This window comes from Culex pipiens, chromosome 3 (assembly GCF_016801865.2).
Source record: "Culex pipiens pallens isolate TS chromosome 3, TS_CPP_V2, whole genome shotgun sequence".
NCBI classification, from domain to species: Eukaryota; Metazoa; Arthropoda; class Insecta; order Diptera; family Culicidae; genus Culex; species Culex pipiens.
This window is the reverse complement of record NC_068939.1, coordinates 4,978,329-5,003,396: the sequence shown is the minus strand read 5'-3', so window position 1 is coordinate 5,003,396 and position 25,068 is coordinate 4,978,329. Positions and strand designations below refer to the sequence as shown.

Here is a 25,068-nt window from a genome sequence, read left to right as displayed (position 1 = left end):
GCCGCGAGACATAAAAGTCCTCTCGCGGAAGACAACCGTCACAGGTACACACACACTGTACCTGTTGTACTTCGACCGCGGCACCGTCAAAATTCAAGACCTGCGGCGGACTAAGGCGTTGGACGGTTTTTGGGTAAACTGGCGGTTTTACTCCAAAAATCCGACGGACGCAGCGCAATGCCACCGTTGCCAGAAATTCGGCCACGGCTCGCGGAACTGCAACCTCCAGCCCCGCTGCGTGAAGTGCGGTGAGTCACACCTCTCGGAGGTGTGCGCACTGCCACGAAAGGCGGACTTGGGGGAAAACGCAGAACAAACCAAGCCGCGCGTAAAGTGCGCGAACTGCGGCGGTAACCATACCGGTAATTACCGCGGATGCGTCGCGCGAAAGTCCTACCTCGAGGAGCAGGAAAAGAGGAAGAAGAAAGCAGCAGCGTCCCACCCTCCTCAGCGAAGTACGGGTGCAGCCGTTCCTGCAGCTGGCCAGCGAACGGTTCCAGCAGACAATTCAGCGTTCCCTCCTGGCTGGGGGCGATCGTTTGCCAGCGTGGTCGCTGCCGGTAGCGGCAATGCGGCCCAGCAAGAAGTCACCGGGGAAGATCTCTTCACCCTGCCGGAGTTCTTTGCTCTCGCGGAGGAGATGATGACGCGGTTTCGGAGCTGCCGTAACAAGGCGGAGCAATTTCTGGCCCTCGGGGAGCTGATGATTAAGCACATCTATAAAGGATAAAAAACTGTGATCTAGTTTTAAGCTTTCTCTATTTCTATCCCCTTTCCCTTGCAATTTTAGTAAGTTTTTTTTCTTAATTTTTCTTACTCTTGGCAACACCTTTATTTACAAGCAATAACTGTTCCAAAATGGATTATGATGTAAAACACAGCTGAAAGGAACACCAAAACTCTGTTTTGTACCTCAAAAGAACTTATTGTATCTGATTATTCACCAATAAAACCGAATTTGAATTTGAATATTTTGGGGTTTTTTAAATATCAAATTTTTACAGTAATTAGCAAAAGCTTTAAGGAAACGCGGAACCAAATACATAATTCTGTCCAAGGGTTTTAGTGCAAACGTATAAATTTTAGATGTTTCAGAATTACTTTGTCTAGAGGCGAAACATGGATTTTTATTTGAGTTTAAATTCAAAAATTAATTGAAAATTTCCATTCAAGTTCTTACTTATTCTGCAAAGCTCCAACAAGTTTTACCACCAAATTCGTCACCAGACCGCGAAAACAAACCGCTTCCTACGTTCACTTCGACTTGATTCCACTGCCAAAATTTTCTGCGTCAGCAAAAGTGAGCAAATCTAATGCCACTTACATTATATATAGACTGGGAGTTTGGTTTGTATTACGATCCAAGCACAAGCAGCAGCAGTTAGCAAGTTGGTATAGTAGGCACCACCCAGCGTAAATGCCAACAAATCGCTCTGATGGCTATAAAGCAGAAACAAAGTGCTAAAATATTATGCGCACATGAAGAAACCGCCAACGACTCTCTGTTGGAGTGCCATCGCAAAGAAGCGAAAAACTGAGTTGAGTCTGCAGACTTGGTTGAGGTTGGATGAATGAGCAAAAGCCCACTGACTTCCTTTTGCGCTGTTGCGTTTCTACAGAACCAGCTGGTGGGGTTTTGGTCACAAATTCGGTACATGATTCTGCCGTTGAAACACTCTGTCAAAATGAGCTCCTTTTACCCTATACATGAATCTTGATTTTACTAAAAGGCGCGTCATTTTTCCTTTTTTGCAGAACTCGAGCTCGCCACCGAGAATGTGATAGAAATGAACGATTCCCAGACGATTTTGAAGTATCCTGCCACATTAGATAAGATGGAACGGTAAGTGTGAAGAAAAAAACAAGACGTCAAGACTACTCAAGAAAACGCGCACACTGACTGATGATGAATATGACAACAAAAGGTACTCCTGGGAGGATTGCATGCTGGATGTTGTGTTACGATGCAAGGAGGAGGACACCTGGTGGGTGGATTGGTGGAAACACACGAAAAACACATTCACAACGAAAGGACTCAACCCTACCTGGATGGCTTTTCAAGGGCTTTTGCACGTTTTCCGCGCACCGACAAAGAAGACTGGGGGTGGGGAAACCACCCACCCACTATAATTCTGTGCCCTCGTCCGCGGAGAGTTTCATACTACTTATAATTCAGCACTTTTTCCACGACGACGACACTATTGCTCTCGTGTGTATGTCGAGTAGTGTGTTAGTGTGTGATGTTTTTATGAATTGTGGGTGGGAAAAACAAAAGGAGGGTGGAAAAAATTTTCATTTCCATTCTCTTGAGTGTGGAGTGGCGTTCTTTTTTATGCTCGTCATCGACGGAACCAAAAGCAGGAAGGACGAAGCCGAATGACGACGGTGGCGTCATTCATTTGTGGACCACCAATCAGTGAGGTACTCCTGGATATTAGCTCCTGAAAAGTGCTTAAAAAGTGCAAAAATGCCTCACGGCAAGAAAAAGAGGCGGTCCTCACCAGCAGGATCGGCAGATTTGAAAAAGTTAAAGAATGCCGAGGCGCTACCTGCAAAGCCAGGCAGTTTGAGTAAGGACGCTCAAAATTCGTCTGGAAACCAGTTCGCTACCCTCCCTGTGGACGTGAGCGAGAAAGAAGAAGTTGAACGACGGGAAAAGTTGCCGCCCATTTTTGTGAAAACATCGTCATCGGATTCGGTGCGAAAGTGGCTGACCGGGTTTATCAAATCTGGTGCTTTACGAGCTTCCATTCGCTTGTGTGCTGATGGACTCAAAATTCTGCTACCTACCAGAAAGGATTACAACTACGTTCGGGATTTCCTGAACAACACAAAGATTGAATACTACAGCCACGACGATCCAGGTAAACGCCCCATGAAACAGGTCCTCCGAGGCCTGTACGACATGGATGTGAGTGTGCTGAAAGAAGAGCTCAAAACTCTTAAGTTGAACGTGATCGAAGTCTTCAAGATGACGAGACACAACAAGGACATCAAGTATCGTGATCAACTGTACCTGGTTCATCTCGAGAAAGGATCGACAACGCCGTCTGAGCTGAAAGCAGTTCGGGCTATTTTCAACATCATCGTGACTTGGGAACGTTATCGTCCAGTGCACCGTGACGTGACACAATGTTCGAACTGTTTGCAGTTTGGACATGGTGGAAGGAACTGTTTCATCAAGAGTCGTTGTGCAACCTGCGGAGGTGAGCACAAAACTCAAGCTTGCGAAACAATCAACGAGAACATCGAAGCGAAATGCTTCAATTGCGGCGGCGACCATTCTACCAAGAATCGAAGCTGCCCAAAACGTGCTGAGTTTGTAAAAATTCGCCAGCAAGCGACGACGAGGCACCAACCAAATCGTCGCAAAACACCACCAGCATACACGGACGTGGATTTTCCTGCTTTGGCGTCACCTGGAGCGGGATCTGTTCGAGTGGTTCCAAATCTGCAGCCATTGCCGTTGAATCAGCGGCAAAGAGTTGCAGAGAATACAACACCTCCAGGCTTCAGTCAGCAACCGAGGGAAAACCAACCAACATCAACGGGCGAAGGCAGTAGTGACCTGTTTTCACCACAAGAACTTTTGAACATTTTCATCGAGATGACAACAACACTGCGTGGTTGCAAAACTTGCCAGGAACAAGTAAGAACTCTTGGAGCATTCATCTTAAAATACAGTTCGTAGTTTACTCGTTCTAGTGATTTTGAATATTTCAATGGATCAATTTTTTTTTAGTTTTAAGTTAGGATTAGTTGTTAAAGTGATTTTTTTTTCTTTTTTACCCAAGTGTATTCAATTCAATGCAAATATGTAAAACAATTTGAAGTAAATAAAATAAATATGATCAGTTAATAATAAAACGAAAAATATAACAAAGATGAAGAGCATTAGGCCATACCACTTAGCATGTAAAAGAAATGTAATTATTATAAGAAAGTTCAATAAAGACATATTTAATTTCAAAAAAAATGACGACGGTGGCCACGAAACCGCCCGGTTCGTGAGAGAATATGCGGTGCGGTGGATAAGAGGGCGAACAGTGGTCGCTTGGGAATTGTTTTCAGGTTATTGTGGAAAAAAATGGTAGCTTTTAGATGATATTGTGGGGGAATCAAAACCGCGTGAATTAATTAATAAATTGGTATTTTTTGCTTTTTGAAGGATATATTTTTGTGCTATACATTTACAAATCATTCTTCAAATGAACATTCTAATTGGGCTACAAATATGGACCGAATTTGAATCTCGATTGGTTCTCATGCTGTCCACTGGTCTGTGTCAGATCAAGCCGAATCTATCAATTGATGGATTATTTTTTGTCCAAACTAATGACTTAATCATGGATTACCTAAAAGAGTTGCTATTTTAACTACGAACAAATTTAAGTAACTAAATTTTTCAGCAAATAATGTTTTAGACTCAGGACAATCCGTCGATAATTGTTTGTGCTAAATGACTTCTCTTGTCTTATTTTTGAAAAAAAAAAAACGTATTTGACCAACTATTTTCATTAATAATAAAACACCTTAAAATTTTCTTTTATGTCGCCCCCCCTTCAAAGTCGGCCTGAATAATCAGGGGGTAAAAAAATATTTTTTGAAAAACTTTAAAATTTTAATGAAAATTATCAACTGAAACCCAGTTAAAATTCATTTTCATGCGTTTATAATCATATTTAGCATGTTTGAACTCCTTTGGAGACATTTTAAAATTTCATGAAATGCCAATGTACAGTCCCACGAAAAGATTTTTTTTTGCGAAAATATTCTGAAAACAAATGATTGGCAAGCAACTGGACGCGTATAAAATGCATTTTAAAACACTTTTTTCATCCAAATGTTTCCCGGGAATTACCGAAAAAATATATTTCCCGTTTCCCGGGAAATTTGTAAATTTACCGGGAATTCCCGAAATTCAAGCGGAAGTATACATTTTCTTAAATTTTGGGCACCAATGTTTTGAAAATCTACAAAAAAAAAAAACAATGACAGAACCTTACTTGATTTTATTCATTTCAACCAACTGTCAATTTCATGTCAACGGCCTAGTTGAAACCTAGGCTTGTAGTTTAAATTTTTATATTTTTTTTTATTTTTTTAAAATAATTTTCTAAAAAATATCTTATTTCTAATGTAGTCCAAACTCGAGTATCCGAATCCGCGATTATCCAAATTTCGATTATCCGAAGCTGCGTGGTGCGAGGTCTGTCGCCGTTTTCACACCAGCTCAAACTGTCAAAATCGCACCAGCGTTTCAAGGCTTTGAAGGCTCATGGTATGCGAGATTTTTGAATCAAAATATTATTTTTTTCTAAAAGTTTTTTTTTATTATGAGAGTTTTTTATGAACGTTGATGATTTTTAGACAGTTGTGAGTCATCAGTTTTAATAATTACAAATTTTGAGAATTGTTTATATTTACAATGTGACGTAACTTTTGAATGATCCATTTGATGATTACTTGAACAATGAAACTGTTTAAATAATTGTTTTTATGTTAAATTTTGTAAAAATGAAGGAGAATTTTGGGGTTGTTCCAGTTTCAAGATGATTCCGATCTGCTTGAAATGTGGTTTGTGTTTGTGTTCCACTGAAAAATCTGCTTCAAAGGTGATTTTTGGAATTGCATATAATGCTGTATGCAATTCGTTTTAAAACTCGTTTTTTCAGCAATTGTCATATTTATCTCACTCGGCAGAGCCGCGTTGGATTTTCATCATTTTGCTAATTGTCGGAACAATCGAATTTGTCTACATCGAGATAGCTAAATACCGTTTTGCCACAAAGGTCGCTGAGATGGAAATCTGAGAAAAGAATATTTCATTTATAAAAATCGTAATGGTATAAAAAGTGATAAAAAATGTTAGATATTTATCTTTGATTACTTTTTATGTCAGAAAATAGAAACGTCAAAAACTGAAAATATTAACATGATTTTAGTTTCCTTATTTCAAACATTGTGAATTTTACGTGAAAGTTTATAAAATGACTACCGTGACACTAATTTGTAGTTTTCTTATAAATAAAACAAAACTTCTTTGTTTTGCAGTTGAGATGTCAACCGTTTTTGGAGATGTTTTTATTTTGCATGCTGATCAAAATAGCTTTGTTTTGAAAAGGCTTTTGCGTCCTTTCGATTTTTTTTAAATGTTGTCAATACCTCATAAAGAAAATAGATTTATTAATTGGAAATGAAACACAATCTACCTATTCCAATTTTATATAACAAAAAAATGTAACAGGTTTCCCAAAGTCACCCCCCTCCAAACAATCAACCAAATAGGAAAAAACAGAAATCCCGCACATTCTCCGTTCGTCAAATTGATTTTCGGGGGCTTCCGCCTCCGTTCTCGATCACTGTGTGCGTGTGTGAATGACCCGGTCCTAAAATATTGGTTCTGGGGCTGCCACTCCGGCGGCGGCTTCTCTTTTCACCCCAAAACTTCCGAAGGGAAATTTATTCATTCCAAGGCAAAAGCGTTATGAGTTTTGTAGTAGGATTTTTTGTTGTTGTTGTGAGTGTGTGTATTTGCTCGTTCCTTTCTGGGCCAGCAGCCACTGAGCTCAGCTCGAGTCAAGCTCGGGCACGATAATGAAATGTTGCATGCTTTTTTATTTATTATATGATAGGATATTTATTGTTCGGTTAGTTGGTTTGGCTTCGTTTCGTTTTTGAAATTCGGAAGCAACAGAAAAAAGTCAGTTTTTTTTCTCTTTCTTTCTCTCGATCTCTGTTAACGGGTCGACTCATCGTACACAACCTGGTGATATTAGCTTTTTCGGTACATAAGTATAGCACCAGCACCAGGTAGCTTTTACTTAATGTTTTTTTTTTTGTGAAGGCTGCCAATATAGTAACAACTTTTCGGTGGGGTAATATTTCAGATATTGAGCTATCGAGCCTTGCGATGGCGACAGAAGGGCTTGAAATGAATGGGATGATTTGTTTCGGATATGTTTGTGATGTACGACTGCTTCTTTGTAACTCGGAACAACTTGGAGGTAGCACTTTGTCAAATATTAAACATGCGTTCTCGTCGTTGAGTTGATTAGATAACGACCTCAACTCGAAAGACTTGTTAAATATTTGTACAAGTTAAACTCGTGGTCGATAAAAGTAAAAAATAAGCTCTCAAATCACTACACGTGAAGAATCTTAACCCTTCTTGACTTTTAGATGAGCAGCCCACTTCAATTAGTATCTCGTTAGCGCCCGTTTGGCCACGGGACTGCAGTCTCAACCCACGCGATCACACCATCATCATCATAGTCATTGTCATCGTCGTCATCATCACTAGCCCCAAAGTAAACCCGACAAAGTGTCCAATCCATCCCTGGTGGCAATAGCTAAAGCCTTAAAATATTCCCCTTTCAGCCTTTCACAGCCACAGTTTTTTTTCCTTGACTTCATGACTATATGGCAAAGGCCGAGTCCGAAACTTTTAACGAATGTGACGACGGAACCGTCCATCGGATCAGACAGCGCTCCAGTCAACCTTTAGAATGTCATAAACGACGGAAAGAATTACCAAAACCAGTAGCACAAGTGTATTGTATGGCTCACGTAACTCCCCCTGTGCTAATGGCTTCTGCCAAGTTACTTCCTTGATTCCTTCTTTTTTCCAAGTCCTGTGAGGAAAAAGAACCTTGTCAGTATGTCACTGGGGAAAAAACCGACTCTCCTCCTATGCCGTGCAAGAACAACAGAGTCCACCACCCGCACTGTGGATCCAGTAGAGAAAGCCTTGACCAAAATAGCAATTATTTATTCGAAATTGGCACGAGTCCATCATTTCGTTTAAAAATACAAACCCGTCCAGAAATCAGTGGCATGCGGTATGTGAGCACTGTGAATGAACAGAAAAAAAAACAAGAAGGTGGTGCATCTGCGAGAACCGGCTTTCCGCGAAACCGCCTTATCGCCGCCGTCAGGTGGACGCGGCGACGAGCCGATAAAGCCAGTTCTGTGTGGGGCAACCAGCATGGTTGTGGCAGAGGTTCCCAGTCTAAAAAACAAAACAAAAACTAATTTTGTGGATTTTATTCAGAGAAAATTGATACATTGCTCATTGACACATGGGTGGCAAATAGAGCTTCCAATTTCCCGTCCCGGGAATTCCCGGGATATCCGAAAACATATTTTACCCATTTCCCGGAAATTCCCGAAATTCAGGCGGACATACAAATTCTCTTAACTATTTTGTAACTAAATGTGCAAAAAAAATGAATTAACCCAATTTGGTTTAATAAAATTCAATTTATTGTTCCTATTTAAGTTATCAGTTCGTCTGTAAATTTCATGTCATGGTTTATTTAAGAAGATATTAATTTCTGGAGTATTCACAACTGAGAATAGATCTTGTTTATTTGTTGTTCAACAAAAATTACTATGTTATGGAATGAAAATTAACAATTAAAATTTTGGTAAGTTTTTTAAACGATAATGGTTGTTCTATCATTCGATAATAAGATACCTCTTCGCGCCAAAATCAAAATTGAGTTTTTTTTTCGTTTATGTTTTCCCTGACCAAATTTGATGAAAATTTAATTGGTATCATTAAATATGTCTCAAAGAGGGTTGTGCAAGAAGAATTAGGTTAATTTGTCCAAAGTGTTCGAGAAATTTCAGTTAAAAGTTTAAAATTTGTAGAGTACTAGAACTACAAAGGGTGCAAGATAATGAATATGAAATTACTAAAATACTTTTTTTGCTATAGATTAAAAAAATATTTTTGCAATTCCGTCGTGAAACTACTTACTTTTCCTGTCATTCTTGAACGACGAAATAGCCTACTTTTCTGTACCAAAAATAACAGAATCGAATAGAAACATTTTTTCAAAATAAATGCTGAAAAGTTCTACTTTTCAGCACTGAAATGGGTGCTGAAAAGTTGAACTTTTCAGCACTTGTTTCGAAAAGTAACACTTTTCAACATTTTTTTGATTTAAACGATTTATTGACAAAATACATGAAAATTTGACTTAAAATTTCACTCAATGGGTGTTTTTCGGAATTGCAAAAAATGTTGTATGGAACTTGTTGCAAAACTTGATTTTTTCAGCACTCTTCGTATTTATCCAACTCGGTGAACCTCGTTGGATAAATGTACGACTCGTGCTGAAAAAATCCTCTTTTTGCAACTTGTTGCATAAACTACTATTAAAAATCTGCTTCGTCTTATATCACAAAATTGCAAAAATAATCAAAAAACTCGCTCCAATAACTTTGAAATGTTATCGCATAAAAATGGTTTTTAAGTGAAAAATTGAGTTTTTAAGGTAAATTCATTGTTTATCTATTTATTCATGAGCTCAAAACGATTTATTCTAGAAAAATATGTGCCATTAAAAACATAATTTCTGCAGGTTTTTTTTTATTTCAACTTAGTTACCAATATTATTATTTATCATATTTTCTCAAACCGTTTATAGAGACAAATTTAAAAGCAATTTCATGGTTTTTTAGCATGGATTCATTTAAATAACTGTAAAAACACTGCGATTAAAAAAATAATTCATACTTCTTAACAAAACAAAAAAAATATCATATTTTATTGATATTTTGTAAGAATTGGAAGAAAGCTTATAAATTTAGAAATTTTTATATTTTCTTGAAGTTATATGTTTTTTTTTTACAAGCAGTCATTAATTGATCCTCACACTTATTTTGCCCATTTAAGTTGCTATTCTATACATCAGAAACAGGATCAGAACAATTTTCAAAAAAAATCAAATTTCCCGGGAAATTTGCTATAAATTTCCCGTTTCCCGGGAATTTCGTATTCCCGGGAAATTGGACGCTCTAGTGGCAACATCTTCTTAGGGACCATCCATAAACCACGTGGACACTTTTTTTTACCCATTTAAGTTGCTATTCTATACATCAAAACCAGGTTCGGGACAACTTTCAAAAAAAAAAAAAAAAATCCCGTTTTCCGGGAATTTAGTTTTTTTTCCGGGAAATTGGACGCTCTAGTGGCAACATCTTCTTAGCGACCATCCATAAACCACGTGGACACTTTTTTGATAACAAAATAAACCTTTTTTTTAAACTACCCGACTTTGAAAGCTTTTTATAAAACTATATTTTTGATAAAAATTACAAATTATCAGTACCCAAAAATTTCTACAAAATACCTTATTTTTTAATTACTAAAATTTTCTCTATTTAAAAAATGGGTATCAAATGACGCAAATTTTTGTATATATATTTTCATTTTTTTTTAAATAATGTTTTTTTAATATTATTTTTTATATTATTTTTTAATATTATTTTTTATATTATTTTTTAATATTATTTTTTTATAATTTGCAATATGGTATCAAGCGACGACAATTTTCGTATAGATTTTCAATTTTTTCGTATGAATTTTAAATCACAAACAGACAAGCAAACTGATTAAAATTCTGTTGGCAAGGTAAAATTTACATCTGTTTTTATGTAATTTGTTTTTTTTTGGAACTTTTGAGAGGTTCAAATAATTCACACAAGAAAATTTTATTTGGAAAAATTATTCCTTCTGAAAGTTTTTGTGTCAGAAAAAATTGTTGATTTTAAATCACAAACAGACAAGCACACTGATTAAAATTACGTTGGCAAGGTAAAACTTACATCTGTTCCTATGTAATCCGGAATTTTTGAGAGTTTCAAATAATTCACACAAGAAAATTATATTAAGAAAAAATATTCAATAGTTGAATTTTGGAAGATTCAAAATCTCTCTTTTTGTGGACCTTTACTTAAAGTAGTAAAGTAAATCTTTCCCAGTTCCTGAGGGGAACACCCATGAAGAGTATCGGGGCCGGCATTTACAAAGCGGATTCAGTGGCAGTTTTTCACTCAACTAATGTTAACATGTTAAGGTTATTGTTAACATTCCATAGGTCGCCTCCCTAAGGTGTCGTCGTGATAAGGTCCAGTTTGTGACGATACACTACCTTCCCTTTACACCCAAAGGAAAAATATATCTCAAAATCTGCAACATTGGATTTGCTGCAGAAAATGTCATATTTTATTACATTTTTTGCAGCAAGCCCGTAGATCATTTTTGCCCGCGTGTAAAAATTTCAGCGATCTACAGTTCTCACCAACACATATAATGCTGACCCATCCCCGAGCAACACTCCAAAGAGAAGCATATGTTGGTGCTCTTTCACTCACTTTTCATCTAGCGTCCATGGCGCGGTGGTAGCGTGTCGGATCAATAACCAAGAAGTTGGTGGTTCAATCCTCGTTCTGCTAAGTGTTTTTTTTTGTGAAATACAACCAAAAAGCCGTCGGTAATGTCGATAATTGTCGGTAACGGGCAAAAATGTCATACTCCTATATCGCAAAAAATGCATGAGGACAGATTTCATGCAGATTCTGATATACTTTCATGCCGCCATGCATCACAATCATGCGACTGCCAGTTGGGTGTACTAAGCAATCGATTCCAGAAGGGAAAAGATCACCAGTTGTGTTGGTCCGAGTCGGGATTTGAACCCCGATCTACCGCTTACGAGGCGGAAGCGTTACCTTTAAAAGCGTGTGTAAAAAATGCGACATCAACAGAAACTGATGAAAATATTTTAAAAAGTCCGTGGATCGATCTGTACATTTATGTGGCCGATTTGAATTTGAGCAAAATTCATACAGGAGAAACTATTGGCCTAGGGGTTTTAAGTTTTTGGCTATGTATGAAAATCAATAAAAAACATGTTTTTATAGTTTTGAGTTTTCAATGAGAGTAGGCTTCTTTTGGGTCAAAATATGGCCCTGCTCAAATTTGCATGTAGAAAAGCTTTCGTTTTTATTTTGCAACACGAGAAATTTGGTGCTGAACAATTTTAACGAAGATCACAAATAAGGCAAATTGATCGCGAATTGTATGAAATTTCAAAATGCGTATTTTTAATTTTTTTTTATTGATATGAAAAACCTTATTCTAGTTGGTTTCCGCATCGGATATCAATAGCGTGTAGATGAAAAGGATCTTTAAAATGCTCTTTTCAAAGGCAAAGAACCACTGCCCCCTTATGACAACCCAGCGCTCGCTAGACCAACCGCGTGCTGGACTGAGGACTTGGTGTGGTAGATAAACCTCGCGTAATGTAGGTGAACGCGAGCCGAGCAGGTTACAGGGATGGCTGTTTTGGCTCTTGACTCCAAGTGCAGCAGCAGCACCACAACCACCAGCAACTAAATGTAGTCGAAGAAGTTGCATGAACTGAACTGAAGCAAGAGACCAATGAAAAAAAAAGAAGAAGAAGAAAAAGCTCGGCAATTATTAGGTAATCGAGCGGCAATCGAATGCTGTGTACTGACAGTGTAGCAGCAGCAGCAGTTTGGACGACGAGGAGTCTACCAAGGATGGGTGGGGGACTGGAATGTGGAACCGGGTCAGGAGACACAACCGGACGGAAATGAGGTTCCATTTCCGATGCCACCGTGTCTGGAGCGTTGCTGGTCCTTTGGTTTCGCTTGGCACGAGTGTTTGTCGTCGATTTGGACTGCTGTTTTTTTTTCTCGCTGCTCTGGACTTTGGAGTCCTTTGGATGTTTTTTTTTGCTCTAGTTGTGTGTGTTTGTTGGATTGGACTGTTTATCGGAGACTTTTTCCATGTGATTATAGCTTCGAGGCTGGAATATCGATTCGATTTTTACTTACAGGGAACTGTCTAGTGTCTATACTCTATTCATAGAAGAACATATTTCAGGTTGGAAAATTTTTGTTTCCATGAAATGTGCGTTTTCCATATTCACCTATTTGATCCATCGATCCGACTACAAATACTTACAGGCACGCGCATCTGTAAAGTAAACAAAAAAAAGTAACTTCTGGCGCATTAGCACTAATTAGCACAAATATACCTCTCAGAAGCTATAAATACGTCTGAATTGAGTCAATTTCATCAATAATGTGCCAGTTTACAAAAATGTCTATCGCTCGTGGTTCACGGAATTGTACCTCGGAACTGGCAATATTTCGATATGGTGGTACGGGTCGGTGTCGTTGCAGTCAGTTGGTTCAAGTGACTGATAAGAGCACCCTACATTGCTCGACTTTATTTCACCGTTGGCCTAATTTTACCTCCCAATAACATCACATCGATGTAGAAACTTTCAATTTGGACGTCGTCACAGCTGGTGCTCCAAACTTCAGAAGAACTTTTAGGCTCCGAACAGTACTCCGTCTTCATTAGACAAGGTCAAAATCGTTGGGGCACAACCGCTTTTGTGTCCATCAATGGACAAGTTTATGTTTGTTTTTATGTGTGTGTGTGTGTGTGTGTGTGTGTGTGTGTGTGTGTGTGTGTGTGTGTGTGTGTGTGTGTGTGTGTGTGTGTGTGTGTGTGTGTGTGTGTGTGTGTGTGTGTGCTGTATGTGGCACTCTCTCCTTGTTTGTGTGTCTGGTGCTTTCATTCCGGTGAAATTCAGGTCTGCTGACCTGCCACTATCAGTCAGTGTTTGCAGTTAAGCTCACACTACGGCACACAAACACACATGTTCAACTTCACAGTTTGGATTGCTCAATTTTGGCTAGCAATTTCCTTTACGGTCGTCGGGCCATGTACACCGGTCCCGTGGTCTCGGGATGGAAATTGTTATTCCAAGAAGCGTAAATTTTAATCAGACCTTGCTTCGGGATTTTTATTTGCCCACCGGATCTTGGGACTAGCTCGTAATGCTTCTGAAAAGGGGATGTGTGGTGATCCTGGTTGGAAAGGCTTGATTAAATCTTGTTTTCTAGACTAAAATTAAACCGTTTATTTGTCTTGAAGATGCCAAGTCGTTCCCAAAATTGAAAGAAAAAAGAAGTTGATTACAGCAATAAATATACGAGTTGCCACTTTTTCGCAACTCTTGATCATTAGTGCGTAGCAAAGTAAAACACAAACCAGCGAACGCACTCTCACATCGATTGCACCACCAACAATTAATAAATGTTGAACATTGTACTTAACAGCCACAACAGGCACAAACGCCGCCTTGTTGTTAGTCAATGTCCGCCGCCTCTCTCTTCAAGAACTGTTCTGACTGCTTTACAGCATGATGAGTGATGTCCTTCTCGCAACTGAACTCAGACCGTTGGCAATTCGATGACCCCGCGGGGTTGGCGTGAAAGTCTCCACAGGGTTATTGATTTCAAGCGATAAGCTCGTACTAATTTTCACTCAACCCTCAACATCTTTAAAACACGCTTCTGACGGACTTCAATGTCCAATGTCTGGCGACCAATTAATCAAAACAAAAAAAAAAACGAAGTTGACTTTATAGCTGTCGGCCACCATTGCTAGTACCAACCACTAGTGTCTTCCTTTTATCTACAAGGACTTCGCCGCCCTGGGCTCCTAAGTGTATGAAAGTATGGCACGGAGCGACGGCGCCGAGTACTCATATTTACACAAAGAATTTTAGACTGCCCACCGCGGGATTCGAACCGGCGACCTCTGGATTGTGAGTCCAGTGCGCGGTCCGATTGATCCACACGGGCGGGGTTAGGTTAATCAAAACAAATAATCTATAAAAAAATCAATATAACAAAACAAGTATAAAAAAATTTAAATATAAAACAAGTGAAATTGTTTTTTTTGTAAAACAAAATTGCACAAAATCTTCCTTTTGAACACGAGTTAAATATTTCTTTCGTAATGATCAGTAGAGGGATAAGTCGGGTAATTTATTAAATAATCGAGCACTGAGCACAAGTCGTTAGTTCGCTATACATTTGTGATGGCGATGCATTGACAGTGGCTGGTTTGGCGATTGGCTGACTTATGAGGACGATGATCAGCCGGGCCACAACTCAAGTTTGAATAAGAAGGCCGCGCAGCGGGGTTTAAGTTAATCCACGGTTGACTCATAGAGATGGAAAGATAATCGATTTTTTTTTAATTATTATAAATGTTTTGGAAGAATTGAATAAGAATATTATTTTCATTTCAAAAAATTGATTAATTAGAAAATTTGGTCAAAAAATATCATCAAAATTCGAAAACACAATTTTCATCAATTTTGAGCAACTTCTTACATTTTCCAAATTTCATTTTTTACATAGCCATGTCTCAGCAATCAAAAGGTGGAATCAACTTATAAAAAAATGTAGGGTATCTTTTCGAAAATGTTTTTTAAGGGATGGACATAGATAAACATTTTTTTATATTTAACTGTCTCATTTTTGTGCTGCAAATGCAGTTGCTTTGTCATCACTGAATTGCAGAAAATGACTCTTTAGCCAAATTTTGAATTAAAAAATTATGTTCAGATTTTTTCTTCAATAGAGTATATTTTTGATACTTTAAAAAAAATACTTATTTTTCACAACTTCATAATTTCTACCAAAACAATTTATCCGTCAAACACTATAGGTCACAAAAGTGGTAAAAAATGTCAAAATCTAGATTTGTGACAAAAACCTAATACAAAAATAAAGTATTTATTCTTAGTGTAACCTTTTTTCTGGTACTGGTCCTGGTCATAACCTGTCATAACCTAAAACTTTTCGAAGACGTCAAATCGATCAGAAAATTCATACCCAGTAATTCATTGGAATTTCGCTATTTTTCTGATAAAAAATATTTTGTTCTATATTTTTCCATGCATTAGCTTTGTCAAAAGAAGACAGAATTATACTTTTAATTTTAATAAGTTAAATAAAAAAACGAGACTTTTTTCTAAAAAGTCCTTATCACTAGTTACAACTTTGCTAAAGAGACCAAATCGACCAGAAAATTTCTTGTTTGACCATCCCGTGGTGGATGAATAAGCTGGAAAAACAAATTATGCAAAATGGCTTTTTTTAGACATAGTGAATGAATGATCATTAGAGTGTTTCATCCAAACAAAAAAGTTCTCAGAATCAGGCAAACCGAGGTTCCCCTAGTAGAGGATACCCATAGGGACTCTCATGCCAAATATCAGCCCATTTGGTTGAGAATTGGCCTGTCCCCAGCGGTTCAAAGTTTACATGTAAATTACTATGGGATTTTTATGCTTTTCGTTCAATCGTTCCTACAGGTCTGGGGACAACATGGATTCACTCGGAATAAAGACAGGTGTGTAGGGGATGGTCCAATGAACAAATTCCAGAAGGAATTAGGGTTGTCCATTCTGTCCCCAAGGTGCGCATTGGATTGACGTCCGGTGTCTCCAGAATCAACGATTCACCCTTCAAATGTACGCGTTGTCCTTAGTATGCTATGACGGCTAGCTGAAAATTACGACGCACCATGTCAGACGGTGAACACGTGCAGAAGCATCGATTGCATTATTATTACTAAATCATCATGTTACGTTATTTGGAATAGTTCAAATTGTTACAGGAACATCAAAAATTATAATTTTATTACATTAAAGAATGTTTCTGAGCCAAAACTTGAGTGTATGCTCTGCCACGTGTTCACCGTCTGACATGGGGCGTCGTAATTTTCAGCTAGCCGTCATAGCATACTAAGGACAATGCGTACATTTGAAGGGTGAATCTTTGATTCTTAAGACACCGGACGTCGATCCAATGCGCACCTTGGGGACAGAATGGACAACCCTAATTCCTTCTGGAATTTGTTCATTGGACCATCCCCTACACACCTGTCTTTATTCCGAGTGAATCCATGTTGTCCCCAGACCTGTAGGAACGATTGAACGAAAAGCATAAAAATCCCATAGTAATTTACATGTAAACTTTGAACCGCTGGGGACAGGCCAATTCTCAACCAAATGGGCTGATATTTGGCATGAGAGTCCCTATGGGTATCCTCTACTAGGTGAACCTCGGTTTGCCTGATTCTGAGAACTTTTTTGTTTGGATGAAACACTCTAATTGATCATATTTACTTTAAATTAAAAAATATATATAAAATTAAAACCCGCGTAAGAAAATGCGAATAGCTGAATAATTGCGATGTAAATAAATCTACAAAAACCTGCTAGCAGGAATATGCATATTTGAAAACCTGAGAAAATTGAATATATAATATATTGGGTTATTTCGCGCCAACTGGCACACCACTCGAAATGCACTTTCTCTGATCAGGCTCAAATTTGGTGGAGCTATCGATACTATCAAAACATGTAGGAATCAGGATTTTGAACCAAATTGGACCACCCCTTCTGTTTTGGTACCACTTTGCGCTTTCGTATTTTTTCCAAAAACCTCTTTTTCAATTATCTCAATATACATCAAAGATGATGTCCATATTTAGAAATTTTCTGAAAAGTTCGGCAAAAATAAAATGTTTTCAAGTGATCAAATGTATATTTAAATTAAAAACAACAAAAATTTATTGCAGAATATTGACAACGGCCTATTTAAATTTCAGTATTTTACAATTTTACTTTTTTGACGGTTGAAATTTATACAGCAATTCCCCACGAAAATAGCATGGAAAAAAACAAAAGTGCTCGGATCGGGCTCAACATTTTTCTGGAAATTTCCTGGCTGAAATAATTAGACCCGTATTTATTTTGTTTTGCCATTAGGGTGACCTACGCCGTGTTAGGGTGGTCCGAAAAATTGCCATTTTCGTCGATTTTCGCAAAAACCACTTTTTTCAAAAATTTATAACTCATGGTGAGGAGTTCAACCGATTTTAGCTGTTTTATACGCAAATGAAAGGTGGTAAGTTGGCCTTTCAATTTAAAAATAGTGAGAAGTTTCAAAAATCTAGCCTAACATATGAAAAAGTCGTATGAAAATTTGAAATGCCGTTTTGACGGTGTCTGGATGAAAAAGCATATGTCTGGAAATATTTTTATCGGATTCCCCAGCGGCAAAAAATCAACTTTTTTCACTAAAACTGCGATAACTTTAAAATCTCAGCGATGACCTATACATGTTTGGGTACCAAAATTTTCGTAATTGAAAGGCGCAACGCTTTTTCAGTTTTTCGGGTAAAATTACATCATAAAAGGATAAATATTCAACCTTCCAGAATTACACCTTCCAAATTTACATATTTTTTTACTGTGAGAGAAAATTATTAAATTTGATGGAAATAGGACAGAATCCTTAAAGTGTCAATCATGTGAGAACTTCCATTAAATAGACAAAATAAACCCAACTCATCAGACCGACTCTCGCACCACAAGCCGGTCACCGCTGCGCAGCCACACGGCGATGCACTGGAACAACGAACGAAACGTTTCAGCAATTGATCCAAGTACCGTAACGAGCGCGCAGAAATGCTCGCGTATTGCCCAACTTTTGTGTAGCCTCCTTTTTGTAGACCTGACTGACCAACCGCCGACGAACCAGAAAACCTAACTTTTGCTTTTGCTACCCACCTGACCAACTACGAATGAATGAATGAATGTACAGTTTTATAACACTGCTTTTTCTTCTTTCTCTCTCTGTGCAGAAAACCGCCAAAAATGTTTGCGTTCGATCACTGCTTCTACTCGACGGACCCGGTGGCGGAGAACTTCGCCTCGCAGGAGCTGGTCTTCAAGGACGTCGGCCGGGACATCCTGGACAATGCGTTCCAGGGCTACAACGCGTGTATCTTCGCGTACGGCCAGACCGGCTCGGGCAAGTCGTACACGATGATGGGCAACCAGGAGAACAAGGGCATCATTCCGCGGCTGTGCGACGAACTGTTTGCGTCGATCGCGGCCAAACAGACGGACGAGCTGAACTACAAGGTCGAGGTGTCCTACATGGAGATCTACAACGAAAAGGTGCACGACCTGCTCGACCCGAAGACCAGCAAGCAGTCGCTGAAGGTGCGGGAACACAACGTCCTGGGACCGTACGTGGACGGGTTGTCCCAGCTGGCCGTCACGTCCTTTATGGTAGGTGTCCTTTCCCTAAAGCAGCAGCTCATTATAGTTTTTTTTTTGCTTTCACCTGGACGACTACGCGGACGCGTGTGGTATGCTGGTAATCGATAACCACCACCGATTGTCACGTGTTTGATGTTGCGACACTTTTTCCCTCTTTCTGAAGGTGGGTGGATTGAATTTCTTCACCATTCGACCGTCCCGACAACCCAGGGCTTATTGCCGGTTGGGGGTTTGGTTCCATTTTTTTGGGTGGAAAGTGAGGTGTTTTCGCTCTGCTTTGCTTCAAAGGGGCTAACGATAACGAGTATTGCTCGATGCGTGGCTTCTACGTGTTGGAAATATTACTGGCATGAAAGAAGCAAGCAAATGAAGACTATTTTGAGTTGGATATTCAATTTCAGGGAATTTTTTGTCAAGCTTTCAAGTAGAAAAATTCTCCATAGTTTCTATTTATTAGTTAGCAATCCTTTTTTTCGAAATTTCCCTTAATTTTTTCTCTAATCAATAATTTAAAAAAAAAATAAAAATTGTAGAATCTGCGAAAAAAAAAAACGATTGCAATCAAAACAACAATGTGAACATATTTTTTTCTAAAGAACTGTGCAAACAATTTTTTTTATCAATGTTCATTCAAGATATTTTTCCGTTATCTAAATCTTATTCAAAATATTTGCTGATTCAATTTATTTTATTATCAATATTGTTCAACATTTGTTCTTTCAAAATTGTCGCCCCTTCAAAATTGGTCCAAAAAATCAGAGGACAAACTATTTTTTCAAAAAAATTCAAAATTTTAATGAAAATAAAAGTCAAATCAACTGAAAACAATCTAAATTGCATTTTTCTGCATTGATAATCATATTTAGCATGTTTGGGCTGGATTAAAAATATTTTGAATTTTTATGAAATTCCAATGCCACCACAAAAACTTTTTTCCTTAAAAAAAATTTCGTCAATATTTAGATATCTTGGAAACAAATGATTGCAAAACAACTGGATAGGTGTATAATGCATTTTAAAGCACTTTGTTCATTCAAAAGTTGAAACCATGGCTCGTATATTCATTTTTTACAGTTTTTTTTAATATTATTTTTGTGCTCTCCCTCGACATTGGACAGAGTCGAGGGACATAAATAGTGCTAAAATTCAAAACACAACAAAAATGTGTTATATTTTCTCATGGATGTATTTTTTTAAATATTCCTTATCAATTTGTATAGTTTGCCGAAGATTTTAAATTGATCAGAAATTCCATTTCCAAGTTTTTAAATATATATATACAGCAATTCCATTTGAAAAGAGCCTAAACCAAAAAAAAAGTTCTCCGATCGGGCTCAAAAATTTTCTGGGGTTCCTTGGCCAAAATAATTAGACACGTATTTTGTTTTGTTTGGCCATTAGGGTGACCTACATCATACTAGGGTGGTTCGAAAATTGGCAATTTTCGTAATTTTTCGCAAAAACCACTTTTTTCAAAAAATCATCTCCGCGTCATTTCATCCGATTTTAGCTGTCTAAGACGCAAAAGAAAGGTAATTAGTTTGGCTATTTGAGAAAAATAGTAAGAAGTTTCAAAAATCTAGCTTAACATTTGAAATAGTCGTATGAAAACTTGAAATGGCGTTTTGACCGTGTCTGAACCAATGAGCCTATGTCTGAAAATATTTTTATCGGATTCCTCGGAAAATTTCACATCATACATGAAAAAATTGACGATGTTGAACCTTACGTTTCCGAGATATGATTTTTTGAAAATAAAAACTGAGCTTTTCAATCCGATAACAATATTTTCTGACATAGGCTCTTTAGTTCAGACACGGTCAAAACACCATTTTAAGTTTTCATACGACTTTTTCAAATGTTAAGCTGGATTTTTGAAACTTCTTACTATTTTTCTCAAATAAACAAACTAATCACCTTTCTTTTACGTCTATGACAGCTGAAAACGGATGAAATGACGCGGAGATATGATTTTTTGAAAAAAGTGGTTTTTGCGAAAAATGAGCCAAATTTTAGCACTTTTGAATCCTGCCGGTTTGACATGGAATCTCTGAGTTATGCTTCGATAACTCTACAACACCTTGCTGCTATCGTGTTCTTTCCGAAGGATAACAACTTTAAATTACTACTACTCCACCAAATACATCGTCGTAAATTACTAACGGATAACCCCTTGCCTGGAGGCCGTTCGTGGCGCCTAAGTAGCGTGCAGCAGGTCATCATATTCTGTCGTCGTGTACCTGAACCTCTGAGATGTCGCCTTTTGCGTGAGAGAAGGCCAAAACTCCCCCAAAAAAGGTGCTGTGGGCATGAAGGGGGCGGACTTTATGACTTACACTTTTTGTTGTTTGGATTGTTGCGCCTTCTGGGCTTTCTCTCGAAAGCCAACAAGGATCAGCAGGATGGGACAGGTGTTGTGTGTAAATAAATATCACTTCGGTGTCATCATTACCATCGCATCGTTTGTATTGAAAGCTTTTTTTTGCTTCTCTCTCGATTGATGCTACACAAAACTTGTTATTGTTATTGTGGAGTTTATGTAGCTATTCTATATTGAGCAATGTTGGACGAATCGAACAAAAATATTATTTTTTTGGGATTTGAGATCTTCATGAAAATTTCATCAGATTAGTTCGGTTTGAAGAGCTAAGTCCAAATCATCTGCAGTAACCCTGCAAGCTACAGCCAAGTCATCCACCCACTCACCTAAATTTTCGAGACACTGCTCACTGGTGTTGTTGTGGGTGGTGGTGGTGCTGATGATGGTGGCTCAGGTTTCCTTTCTTCTCTCGCGGAGAGCTCGTTATGTCTAGTAGCGATCAAGCGGCAGCAGCAGACCATTTAGTTTGGGGTCTGCGGCCACGGACGATGACGAAGGTGGTGAACGAAATTAACAAGTTCGATTTTTTGTGTGTTGCTTTTTGCTTTTCTTGCTTTGTAGTAACACCCCATGAGTAAATGGTAGATAACGGCGGTCAGTGAGTAAGCACTCTTCCCATGATTTACTCGCTTGTTTTTGGAGAGAGCTTATGAAATGAGTAAGAATTCTGCGGAATTTTGCATTGTAATGAAATTGGAAATTGGTCATTTGAAGCTAGGTAAATTTGAGTTCATTACTATTCATAGTATTTTTTCGCAACACAATTTTTACAAAAATAAAATTTCTACTAAAATTTGAAATTTTGATATATTTTTATGAAATTTGTTGTCGTTGGATAATTCTCGCTTTCTTTTTCAAAAAGTCCTATTATACATATTGATTGTTTTGAAAAAGAACTCTAGAATTATCCTTAAACATGAATAGTAATCTTTTTTGTATGGAGCGTGGACAATCGTCAGAGAGAGTGATTTTTCTTTAGTAACTTACTTTCACTATTTCAATCTGGCTACACTCCGGTCCAAAACATAAATCCAAGAATGTTTAATTTAGGTAATTGCAAAAATATTCAAAAAAAATTTTGAAGCATTTATAGCTGAAAATCGATTTTGCTTAATGAAAATAAACTATTACAATTTAGGTTAGCTTTGGAATAATTGGTGATATTTTCCGCTAAAGCAAAATTGAGATTTTAAGACGTTTTTGTTTACCATGATCAAATTGTATAAAAAAGGATATGTTCAATACGTTCAATAGTATTATCCGCGCACCACCAAACCGAAGTGCGCATCTCTTCTGTTGCGCCAAAAAAATCGAAAAAAAAGAAATTATATTTTGAAAAAAAAAAAATGTTATGGAGCACCGGTGCTACCATGGCTGACCTAGTATGACTTGTTCAAGAAAATATATTTGTCATAAAAACATAATTTCTGCATGATTTTTTTTTTCAATCCAACACTCTCTCAAACTGGTCACAGAAGTCAGCTTTTAAAACTTATGATTGTTGAGTATGAATTCATTTTACTCACTGTCCAAACACTTTGATTTAAAAATATTTCTCAACAAAAAATACCTGAGATCATTTGTTTATTTATTGTGTGATTTGAAAGACAACTTTAAACTAAGAAAAATAAACATATTTTCTTCAAGTAGTATGATTTTTTTTAAATGCTGTCAAGCTCTCAATTTAACCTCGCACTTATTTTAACCATTAAAATCGCTGCCCTATAATTTTTATGTAAAATATCAATCAAAATCAAAACTAGAAAAAAAATCAATATTTTTTTAAATTCCCGGGAATTCCGGGATTTCCCGGGAAATTTGTTGAAAATTTCTCGTTTCCCGGGATTTTTGTAACCCCGGGAAATTGGACGCTCTATATTGACATCTAGAAAAATCAACAATGGTTCAAAAATTCTACATCAAAATTTTCAACTTGGTACTTGGCAAAAAAAAAAATAATTCGTTGAAAGAAAAATAACAGTAATCATGTTTTAAGCGTTCTTTGATTTGAAATAAAATTAAATTAAGAATACAATTTTTAATTCAGTTATCTTTAACTTTTTGCCATTTTTAGTTAAAACGATGTATCAAAAACTATACGTCTGCAAATTAAAAAAAAAATAAACATTGAAATTATAGGTATTGTTAAGCCTGGGTTTTTTTTCAAAGACTTATTGTATATGTTTCTACTCTAGGTAAATTTAATGAGTGCTTTCATTTTTGAAGTGTTTTTTAGGAGTTTGTGGTAAAGTTTCTGTTTATTTTTTTTTTTTTTTTCTTTCCCAGTTCCTGAGCGGAACACCCTTGAAGAGTATCGGGGCCGGCATTTACAAAGCGGATTCAGTGGCAGTTTCATTCTCAACTTAATGTTAACATGTTAAGGTTAATGTTAACATTCCATAGGTCGCCTCCCTAAGGTGTCGTGATAAGGTCCAGTTTGTGACGATACACTACCTTCCCTTTACTAAGCAATCGATTCCAGAAGGGAAAAGATCACCAGTTGTGTTGGTCCGAGCCGGGATTTGAACCCCGATCTACCGCTTACGAGGCGGAAGCGTTACCACTGGGCTACGTGGCTCGGTCGGTTCTGTTTATTCAAAAATTATAAATAGTTTGATTTTTTAAATTCATCTAAAATTCAGTTTTTTTTGTATGGTTGATATAGAGTGTTTTGTTTTGTGTAAAGAATTATTTAGATATTATTTGAGTTTCTGGAAAAGTCGAGAAAATGTAGGCAATTTGAAAATGGGATTGGAGTGGTCACCCTGATAGTATAATAAAATTCAGCCCTGAATGAATGGTGAAAAGTCTAATTTGAACCACTCTAGTGTTAAAGAACCTTTTTTGTTCGCAGTACAAGTCCATCGGTTTAATTTTTGGCAGTGATTTCAATTTGCATAAATTTACATTTTACATGTTGCTAATTGCTGTACAAGACATCCTCCTTAAACATATGAACATTTTCGGCAGTATGACGTCCGCCTGTTCCACAGTAGGACCATAAAACTGAATCAAAAGTTTTCTTGACTTTGAAACGAGCAACCCGAAAACACTTGAAGCGACTCGGAAAACTTCTTCTTCAACTTTGTTTTGAGAACGGCGAATAAATTAAATTTCCGTCCGAAAAGTTGTAACTTTGGCCGTGTGATTGATGAGTCCGACAATGGAACGTGTCGGGCCGTGTTCAATCAAATCCCACGCCACGATACATGAATCCGTTCCAATTATAACCCGCACGCCGTCGCCGCCGCCAAGTGGATAAGTGTTACCTTTTAGCGTTATAGAACCAAGGGTGGTCTAAAAATCTCCGTCACGCAATTGGTTCAGAGCAGTGGTTTTCCCGGCGAAAACACGCGAATATCGCGTCCTCCATTAATGCAGAACGGTCGGTTGGGGTGCGAAAACAAAACAGCGAAAAAAGGAGTGTCTAATAAGAACAAGGATAGTCACAACACTATATACACGGGATTTCCTCGTCGTCGCCGGTCCCCGCCGGACTAACGCGGACCATGATGCGGCAACCTTTGGCCGTCGGGTCGTAACACTGCTGGCAGGCAGGACATGAAGCAGAAGAAAAATGGTGCGAATTTCCCGAGAGACGGAAAATCGTTTCAGCCTTCCTTTTTTCGCAGCCTTGTCTGTCGCACACGATTTTTCACACATGTGTGTCTGTGTGATTGTGTACTTTTATTTATGGCAAGTCGGGTCAGTAAAACAACCCGGTTGACCCCAGGAAAGTGCAATGTTGGATAGGAGTTTATTTTCTCAGATAAGATATCAGCATTCTTTTTACCATCTTGAATTTAAGGGGAACCGGGACTGCTTGCCAACGTTAAAAAAATACATTTCAACGAAACTTCAAAAATCCAAGAACATGACGCTTTAGTACACAATCTCAGGAATCAATGCTAACAAAATCAT

General features: G+C 37.8%; 1 protein-coding gene across 3 annotated transcripts in view; it reads left to right on the top strand.

Annotated features, from left to right (window-relative positions):
* Positions 1-25,068, top strand: part of LOC120424430 (kinesin-like protein KIF13B) — a 59,689-nt gene that overhangs the window by 7,902 nt on the left and 26,719 nt on the right. For all 3 annotated transcript variants that reach the window (XM_052709254.1, XM_052709255.1, XM_039588546.2), the window contains 2 exons: positions 1,756-1,843; positions 18,344-18,776. In XM_052709254.1, coding sequence (XP_052565214.1) covers positions 1,756-1,843; positions 18,344-18,776 — 521 coding nt within the window. The remainder of the gene's footprint in view (positions 1-1,755; positions 1,844-18,343; positions 18,777-25,068) is intronic.